Source organism: Bidens hawaiensis, unplaced genomic scaffold, assembly GCF_021521415.1.
Source record: "Bidens hawaiensis isolate Kalapana, Puna unplaced genomic scaffold, B.hawaiensis_p1.1 tig00002307_1, whole genome shotgun sequence".
NCBI classification, from domain to species: Eukaryota; Viridiplantae; Streptophyta; class Magnoliopsida; order Asterales; family Asteraceae; genus Bidens; species Bidens hawaiensis.
Genome location: NW_027491124.1, coordinates 3429489 through 3439804, shown reverse-complemented (window position 1 = coordinate 3439804; position 10316 = coordinate 3429489). Strand labels below are relative to the sequence as shown.

At 34.0% G+C, this 10316-nt stretch overlaps 1 protein-coding gene across 1 annotated transcript; it reads left to right on the top strand.

The window, feature by feature from the left end:
* Window positions 1-408: 408 nt before the first annotated feature.
* On the top strand, window positions 409-4430 carry LOC143617031 (beta-fructofuranosidase, soluble isoenzyme I-like). Its single transcript, XM_077089707.1, has 7 exons — window positions 409-829; window positions 1100-1108; window positions 1837-2696; window positions 2780-2944; window positions 3162-3397; window positions 3490-3577; window positions 4090-4430. Exons 1-7 carry the CDS (start codon window positions 508-510, stop codon window positions 4294-4296), a joined length of 1887 nt encoding a protein of 628 aa, XP_076945822.1. The 5' UTR covers window positions 409-507; the 3' UTR covers window positions 4297-4430.
* Window positions 4431-10316: the final 5886 nt, after the last annotated feature.

Below are 10316 nucleotides of genomic sequence, written 5' to 3'. Positions count from 1 at the left end.
GCCTGTTTTTCTTGATTCGGTTTGGTTATTCGTATTCGACCTGACTGAGGTGCTTCGGTTGCTGCCCAAATGGAAATCACTTTTCACGCCAAGTATGTATGTGGATTCGTTGGTTTTACGGCCCGACGCTACGCATAAGTCCTCACAACTGGTTACTAATCAATAGGATAATACTAAACTGACTTGTTATGGTCTAACTTGAATAATACTCTAGCCCATGTAATCCTAATTATCGGAAACTGCCAACATCCATTAGCCCAAAATATATAATCGCTTTCTAATTAAGTTTCCCAAACTTTATAAAACAACTTTTAGATTTATTAGCTTTTCATTCTAATTTTATAAAATATCTAACTTGTGTTCGTCGACATGAATATCATTATTTGATGACTAAAAAAACGTGTCACTTTATGAATGGGCTTCCAACATTCTCTATAAAAACCTCATTAATTAGTCCTCATCTTCACACACCACAACACACTAAACTGATCCGTGTATCACCGGATCATGACTTCATCTATCACCACCCCTCTCCTTCTCACCGGTTCTCCGACAAGTCGGAGTCCATCCTTGGCCAAAGTTCTTTCCTGGATCCTTGTTTCCGTTCTGGTAATATGTGCTCTGGTTGCTTTGGTCAGCAACCAGACACAGGAACTCCTGACGGTTAACAACCGTCAAGGTGGAGATAAACCCTCACATGCCACCACATTCACAACTCAGTTGCCAAAAGTTGGTCATAAACGGGTTCCTGGAAAGTTGGATTCGAGTGCCGAAGTTGAATGGCAACGCTCCGCTTATCATTTTCAACCCGAAAAAAACTTCATTAGTGGTACGAAGCAAATAACTAGTTTTGTGGTTAATGATCACTTACAGATTTACTTGTTACATACTTTTAAAGAAATTCTTAAGTTGATATAAGTATTATGTATAGGCATATAATTGTGATGTATATACTAAGTTAAATAATATTTATGAGTACACATTTGTTGAATTATTATGTGTTTTAAGGTTTATTTGAAGTTTGACCTAACTCAAATTCTCTAATGTTTTTTTTCCATGTTGGCGACATATTCTTGACACGGGTTATTCTGGCTTCTAGATCCTGATGGTAAGCAAATATCAGTTAACACTATTCATGCACTTAATTATGTCGATATCAGTGTTTTTAAGACCGGACCGTTAGTCAAACCGATCTGATCAGGAAGTGGACACACGCACTGCCCTTCTGATTCGGTTGGTTTGGACCGTTCTATTATGGGCAGGCCGGTTTTGACAGGTTGCGGTCAAACCGAGTGCCCCAGTTCAATAGTTGGATCAGATCTAAATTATTTATTTTCTAAATTTTTAAGAAAGATATGTCTTTTATTTTTAAACATAACTAACATACTTAATAAAATTCTAATTTAATATAGTATCTACATTTTATGTAGTATATATTTAAATATTTTCTGAATTTAGTTATGCTATCATCCGGTTATTAAGTTAGTCCAATCAATTCGATAACCAGCCTGGTTATAAAAACGTTAGCTGATATATATTTGTTAATTTATTATGTGTTTTAAGGATTATAATTATGTTTTTAATTATAAGTGTTCAACAGTAATTATATTAGCAATAATTTGAGTGAAAATAATAAATTTGAGTGGAAAGTGAACGATGTTGCTTGAAACTTGACACGTCATAGTATCAAATGTTTTTTGAAATAAATTGGAAAGAGACAGGATTGTTAAATGAAAAGTGACAATTGATCATGACACATTGAATTATTGTACGGAGGAAATGTTAATTGTTAAAAATATTTTCTAAAGTACGAGGAAATGATTGAATGTGACGCAGGTCCAATGTATCACATGGGATGGTACCATCTCTTCTACCAGTACAACCCTGAATCAGCCATCTGGGGCAACATCACATGGGGTCACTCGGTGTCAAGGGACATGATCAACTGGTTCCATCTCCCTTTCGCCATGGTTCCAGACCACTGGTATGACATCGAAGGTGTCATGACTGGTTCCGCCACTGTCCTTCCTGACGGTCAGATCATAGTGCTTTACACGGGCAATGCGTACGATCTCTCACAATTACAATGCTTAGCGTACGCAGTCAACTCATCGGATCCCCTCCTCATCGAGTGGAAAAAATACGAAGGGAACCCTATATTGTTCCCACCACCAGGGGTTGGTTACAAGGACTTTCGGGACCCATCTACATTGTGGCTGGGGCCCGATGGTGAATATAGAATGGTTATGGGGTCGAAGCACAATGAAACAATTGGTTGTGCTTTGATTTACCACACAACTAATTTTACACATTTTGAGTTGAAAGAGGAGGTGTTGCACGCGGTTCCCCATACGGGTATGTGGGAATGTGTTGATCTTTACCCGGTATCCACCACACACACAAACGGGTTGGACATGGTGGATAACGGGCCAAATGTTAAACATGTGTTGAAACAAAGTGGGGACGAAGATCGGCATGATTGGTATGCAATTGGAAGTTATGATGTTGTGAGTGATAAGTGGTACCCGGATGACCCAGAAAATGATGTGGGGATCGGGTTAAGATACGATTATGGAAAGTTTTATGCGTCCAAGACGTTTTATGATCAACATAAGAAGAGGAGGGTCCTTTGGGGCTATGTTGGAGAAACTGATCCTCAAAAGTATGACGTTTCAAAGGGATGGGCTAACATTTTGGTAAGTATTTTTGAACTACAGAAAGACTCACTACTAAAGTCATTGATATAAATTTATCAATTTATTTTCTATTTTATTTACAGAATATTCCAAGGACCGTCGTTTTGGACACGAAAACTAAAACCAATTTGATTCAATGGCCAATTGAGGAAACCGAAAAACTTAGGTCGAAAAAGTACGATGAATTTAAAAACGTGGAGCTTCTACCCGGTTCACTCGTTCCCCTTGAGATAGGCATAGCTACACAGGTAATATTTTAAGAGAAGACCATAATTAAAAGTATATGTTTCAGTGTGTTATACCTTTATAACTATGTTAGAATAATTTCAGATATGTAGCCCATGATACATGTACAAGACTTTTAATCATTATTCATAAACTTACATATCAAATTTGTTAAATGATCAGAGATATAAAACATTTATAAGGATGATTAGTTATTCTAGTATGTTTTAACAATTGCAGTTGGATATTATTGCGACATTTGAAGTAGATCAAAAGATGTTGGAATCAACTCTAGAAGCCGATGTTTTGTTCAACTGCACGACTAGCGAAGGGTCGGTTGGGAGGGGTGTGTTGGGACCATTCGGTGTGGTGGTTCTAGCTGATGCCAACCGGACCGAGCAACTTCCTGTATACTTCTACATTGCAAAAGACACCGATGGAACTTCAAAAACTTACTTCTGTGCCGATGAAACAAGGTTTCTTTTAGTAATTTCTCATCTCAATTATATATTCTCTAAATCATATCGCATTGTTTGATTAGTTCTTGAATATATATTACTTTATGTAGATCATCTAAGGATATAAACGTAGGAAAATGGGTGTACGGAAGCAGTGTCCCTGTTCTCGAAGGTGAAAAGTACAACATGAGGTTATTGGTACGCAAAATTTACATTTTTTGTTTATATGAGTAGCTTTTAGACTCAAATCGAAACAAAAACTAAAAATTTGTTTTTTACCGTTACGTGTCACTTTTTTTGTCTTGCCATTTAGGTTTGAAAATTTTGGACCGTAAAAAATAGTCCAAAATAATGAACTTAGTCCACGAAACTTCCACACTGATTTACCTGTAAATTAATGTTTAATTGATTATTGCATGTTTTTGGTATATATAAATTTTTTGGGCTACATCATTTGTTATTTTTTTAAACAAATTATTGATATTGTAAAAAAAAATATAATTCATAAATTCAATAACAAAATTTTTTTACATTTTTTTTCCAGTGTTGTCGGTTCGGTTTGGTTTTTGACTTATTTTAGAATTTTCAATGCATACAAAACCCAAATAGTCAGCTTTTGGTTGGGTTCCCTTTTTTCAGAACGCGTGTACCTTTTTTTTAAACATAAACCAAACCGTGATTTTGAGTTGGTTTTGTTTATGTAAATGCAGGTGGATCATTCGATAGTTGAGGGTTTTGCACAAAACGGAAGAACAGTGGTGACATCGAGAGTGTACCCGACTAAGGCTATCTACGGTGCTGCAAAGCTATTTTTGTTTAACAATGCAACTGGAATTAGTGTGAAGGCGTCAATCAAGATTTGGAAAATGAATGAAGCAGAGCTCAATCCTTTCCCACTTTCTGGCTGGACTTCTTGATGGTTAAGTTTTGGTCTATGTATTTGTGTGTTATTATTATTGTGTGGTATTGTGGGATGAGTGTGGCTTAGTGGGGGTGTTTTTGTAATTTGCTATGCATGTTCTAGTATTTCACTTTTCAGCTGGTTATAATTTATTATTATTATTATTATTATTATTATTATTATTATTATCAAACATCTTTCGGTTTGATCTATTCAATGTTTTCAATTTTGGGTTCGGTACAGGTTCAAAGGGTTCAATCCGGTTTATATCACACGGCTCTAGTGTCTAGTTTCATTTCCTGAACTAAACTCATATCAGGCTACTACCACTACCACTACCACTACCACATAGGAGTGTTTCAACGAAAACTACAATTAACTTAAAAACTCGTGAAAACCACGTCTAAATACTAATTTTGTAATTTCTGTTTTTTTCATTCTTTTTACGTGTTATTAATATTTTCTAAAACTGTCGTATGTGTTCAAGCAATATACACATGAAATGTAGTAATGGCCAGTAGATACCTACTTTTAGGCATACATAAAAACTTCCCGGAATTGATGTGTGAACTAATTAGTATAACCTAACTATAAAATTGGTTAATTAGTCGATTGAATGCTTAAACTACTGCAAACAATATGGTTAGGACATCATTCTACCTAACTGAGTAGCAGTATCTAGTTTTTATAAAATTTGTTTGTTACATGAATTCACCAATGAAGACTCGAATACAATGGCGGATCTATGGGTTATCCAGGGGGTGCCCGGGTTACCCCTCAACTTTCCGGGTGAAGTGTAAAATTAGTGCAAAATTTTGTTTCTGTTCTACATTCTGTGTATTAAGTTACCCCTGAACAAATATAAGGATACCCTTGATAAAATGTAAAGAGAGAAAGTGAGGAAGAAGTCATCGGATTTTTTTTCCGACGGCCTTGTACAGTTGCAATTTGCAAGAAGAAGAAGATGATATAAATAAGTTACTTACCCTTTGTCCTTTAGTGTCCTTTCCTTCTTTTACTTATTAAATTATAAACGTAAAATATTTAATATTAATAATAGGAAACACTGAAGTTCAACGCTTCATCTTTAATTTGGATTTCTAAATACTCCGTATTATTTATTTATATATTTGCTGGCATAGTGTATTTAGTTAATTGTATTTTGTTTAACTTTTTTACTTTATGGTTTTATTTATATGTTCAATACATTTTTAATTCACAAGTAAAAAATATAAATAAATATATATTATGTTTTTGTTTAGGCCACAATTTGACATAGCTTGGGTAGTAAAGTCTTGTGCTATAAATGCATAAGCGGGTAAAGAGTACATATGTCGAGCTACCAAAGAAGTAATAACCCCTAAAGAAGCTAGAGCAAGGCCTAATTGAAAATGAATCGAATTATTTATTGTGTCATAAAGGCCCTTATGCCCACGTCCCAATCGCCCTCCCGGAGGGATATGTGCATCTAAAAGATCTTTCATACTGTGCCCAATCCCAAAATTCGATCTATACATATGCCCAGCAATGAGAAAAATAAATGCAATAGCTAAATGATGATGAGCCATATCAGTCAGCCATAAACTTTGGGTTTGTGGATGGAATCCCTCGAGAAGGGTTAAAATGTCAGTTCCTGCTCCTTGGGAGGTACCAAATAAATGATTACTTGAATCGGGATTTTGAGCATAAAGATTCCACTGACCTGTAAAAAGTGGGCCTAACCCTTGGGGATGTGGTAATATATTTAAGAAATTATTCCATCGAACGTTCTCCCATCTGGATGCAGGAATAGCGACATGGACTAAATGCCCTGTCAAAGCCAAGGAACTTACGCCGAAGAGTCCTGATAAATGATGATTGAGACGAGATTCTGCATTTTTGAACCACGAAACGCTCGGTTTCCATTTCGGTTGTAGGTGTAACCAACCCCGATTATAGCCCGTTGATTTCATTTAAGGCGCAAAAAAAAATAGAATACTTTTTATTTGATTTCTTCAACTATTGATAAGAATTCAGAAGTCAAGTTTTATTTAAAGTAATTAATCATTTTGACTGGCTGTTTTTACGTAAATTATAAGTAGAAAAGCAGTAGGAATTAAAATGAACAGTGCAGTAGCAATAAATGCAATAATATTTACTTCCATAATCTCATTGTTTTTTTTTTCACAATAACTCGGGATAGAGATGATAAATCTTTCACCTGTCAATTCAATGAATGCATTACCTATCGGTGATCTTGAATCGGATCATATCCCATTTTTGCACAGCAGGGTTATGAAAATCCACGAGAAGCGACTGGACGTATTATATGCGCCAATTGCCATTTAGCTAATAAACCGATGGATATTGAGGTTCCGCAAGCGGTACTTCCCGATACTGTATTTGAAGCAGTTGTTCGAATTCCTTATGATACGCAACTGAAACAAGTTCCTGCTAATGGTAAAAAAGGGGCTTTGAATGTAGGGGTTGTTCTTATTTTACCAGAGTGTTTTGAATTAGTTTTCTATCTTTGAAATAAGTTGTTACGAAGTGTTTATTTTTGTGTACGTTCCGATATAAATTTTAGTAAGAATAATTAGTTCTACGTTTCGATGTAAATTTTTTTCAAAATGAGTCGGGTCAATATGTTGTTACAACCAATTAGAGTTAGAATATGAATCCATTAATATTTGAAAATTAGGGGCCCACTTTTCCACTCGTACAGGACAGGCCCCTGATGGCTCTTGAATTCTCAGTGACGGCCCTATATCAATTTACGATAAGAAAAAGAAATTGGGTTACTCCTCGAAATTTATCCTAGATCCGCCACTGCTCGAATACATGAATTTATGAAACTAAGAGACCTGTCACTAAATGTTTGTAATTTGTAAATTATATAGACTTCCGCTATGTTCTTTATTAAAAAGCTTGTTTTTATGTAAAAATCTAATTGTTTGTCGCACCGTCGTTTTGTTGGAGTGTGACATATACTTAATTTGAGTACTGTCTGAATATGATTAGAATATTGTGTTGAAAAAGTATTACTATAATTGTCATGCTGACCTAACAAACTAGTCCTCAAAATAGTTTATAATTAATAACATCGAGGTGTTGTGAGTGATGAGTACATACAAAAATAATACAACTAATCAACCATGGACCCTGATTATATGCATATAGTAATTAACAATTACACATGAATTGAAAACATCTATGCAAGTATGTGTAATTGTGTAAATGTAGATTTGAATTATGTCTTTATGTAAATGAAGATTTCTTGCATCTTTACATATACAAAAATAAATGTCAATACTAGAAAACAGGTTAATTTGCGACAACCGTTTTTGTAGTTAAATTGTGGCAAATAGCTCATAGCCACAATATTCTGACAATACAGGTTCGTGGGAAAAAAAGCCTTGGCAAATCTGATTTTTGGAAAATTTGCTACAATTTTGTCGCAAAATTACGACAAATATTACGTATATGTAAAATGACCAGATTTTAAAATGGATTATCCGTATGAAGATTTACGTATATTTAAATAGATAATCATTTTGAAAATTGAACGATCATTATTAAAAAATAAGTTCTCAGTTTTAAAAATGGATGATTATTGTGAAGATTTACATGCATGCATGTAAATAGACGTTTAGTGGTGTTAAACGGCTTACGATATCATTAGGCCGTATGGTATACTCTAACGCCCAACATAAATATTTAAGATGACATGACACTTTAAAGATGGATTAAACCACTCCACACTTGTGTTAAATTTGTTAAACAAGGCCCATAATTATATTTTTCACGGGTTAAAAGACAAAAAACGATATATTAAATTAAGAATTAATAGGAATGAGAAGAAGTTAAATACTTAAATGGATTAAGTCATCTTTCTTTAGGTGAGATGAAGTGAAAGAGAGAAAAATAAGTGATGTAGTGTTTATGTGGAGTTAAGAGGGGTTATAATATACCTCATGACTTTAATGATGAGTACATCATCTCTTATTAATCATGGCATAAAACAAACCCATTTTAAAATAAATCTTTAACGCTCATTATTTTAATATAATGAATCTGTAACATTGAAAATTCGAAACATACAAGTTGATTGTTGAATAAATATTTTATTTAATTACACTGTTATTTAAAAGAGGTATTACTAGCTAGTAAAGATTATTTATTTGACTATCGAAATTTCCAATAATACAAGACATGTTTGGTAAACAACAATCTATCTGGCCAGACCGTCAAAATTCACTTTAATTTTCATCCGCTATATACAAATGATTAAATATGTGTTGGCAAACCCTGATTGATTTATAGTGTTTGACGTAACATATGTTGCATCCAATAATTATGTACTACATAAAGGTGTAAAATAAACTGACGGTCTAAAATATTTGCTCACATCGTATTTTAGTGATTTGTACTTCATAAATTGTAGGCCGTTACCTTCTTCCATTATGAGGTTGGTCCAAGCCTCAAATATCTCGTGCCTTTCTATTCACATACATTTTGTACTCCTTTTATATTTTATAAAATAAACTAGTTTGAGGCCCGTGTATTACACTGGTAATTGTTGAAAATTTTAAACTTTGACCATTAAGTGAAATATAGTCAACAAATTGATTATATATTGTTGTTAATACAATTACAATTAAATTAAAATCACAGAAATTACATAATTAAGATTACACATATATGTTACAAATATGTAAAAACTTTCTTTTACACTACATTTGTAATCGTATTAGTTGGTATTCATTGTTTATCAAAAATCAAGATCTTTTATCCATGTATGCTTGTAACTCTTAATAAAGTAACATATAGGCATGCTTATAACTCTTGATATAGCTGTATATAGTTGTCCCTGTGACAAAAAAAGGTTCTCCAAATACATACCAACTCTAGATAAATTATAATATAAATCCATAATACTAATAAAAAAATACTCATACACATAAAATATCATAGCTTTTAATCAATTAATATGATATCATTTGAGAACACCTGCTCATGTTTATCCAAAAAAACATGATTATTCCAAAAACCATATACATGAGTTGATGATATAATCATCCTTAAAATATTTACAATTTGAAATTGATTGCTCATTGTAGGGGTATGGTATTAAACCCGGTTTACAATCCTAAATTTATTATATTTGGTTTGTTTTATTATATGGGCTAATACATTTGTTATTGGGCTGAGGAGGTTTGTAGAGGTAGCCCTAATTGGGCTAGGCCCATTAGGGTATCATGATGGTGGCCATGAGACTCTATATAAGGAGGTCTTCACCTCCTTATCATGGGGTCATGCTCAGTAGGTGCCACCACCAGTTTTTGTGTCTGTGAACAAGAGATCTTCAAGATCATCTTAGCGGTCACCTCCACACCCCCCAAAACGCCACTGCAGATCGCGAGCAGCCGGAGGAGAGGATCAGCAGACCAGGATGCGGTTCATTCATCTCGAAATCCGTGGAAGCTCCGTCATGGGTCAGGTCAGTTTCCATTTCGTGCTTCGACACTCATGATAAATTTGTTGTCATTAATATTCTGTGTATGACAAATTTTTAATTGACTTAATATTTTACAACAAAAATTGTATAATCAAGCAACATAAAAATTAAAAATTTAAATATAACAAAATGATTTGTTTATTTCATATGAATGTAATTGACAGGAAAATGAAAAATACACACTAACATTAAAACCATGTTCAAATAATAGTGATTATTCTAAGTTAAAAGAATATTAGAAGATTTAAAGTTGCATAAAGTGAATGTAGTGATTTTTATTTATAATCATTGAAAGTAGGGTTGTCACTTTTATTCGTAACATGAAACCCAACCCAAGAAAACCTGTACCTGGACCCAAACTAACCCGACCTGGGAAACTCGAACCCATTAAAATACTAACCCGAACCTGAACCGAACTAATTCGGGTTGGTTCTTGGGTCCGAATTCTAGGTTTCGGGTCAACCCGAAATTTTAGTTTTAAAATCATGTGTATTTTTAGGTATTAAAGGCTAAGCCTTAGCCGTGACGTTATCAGGATT

Coding starts and splice junctions, on each gene's coding strand:
- LOC143617031 (XM_077089707.1), top strand. CDS start 508: ATGACTTCATCTATCACCACCCCTCTCCTTCTCACCGGTTCTCCGACA. Junction 2,697..2,779: donor AGGGATGGGCTAACATTTTG/GTAAGTATTTTT, acceptor TTTTATTTACAG/AATATTCCAAGGACCGTCGT. Junction 2,945..3,161: donor AGATAGGCATAGCTACACAG/GTAATATTTTAA, acceptor TAACAATTGCAG/TTGGATATTATTGCGACATT.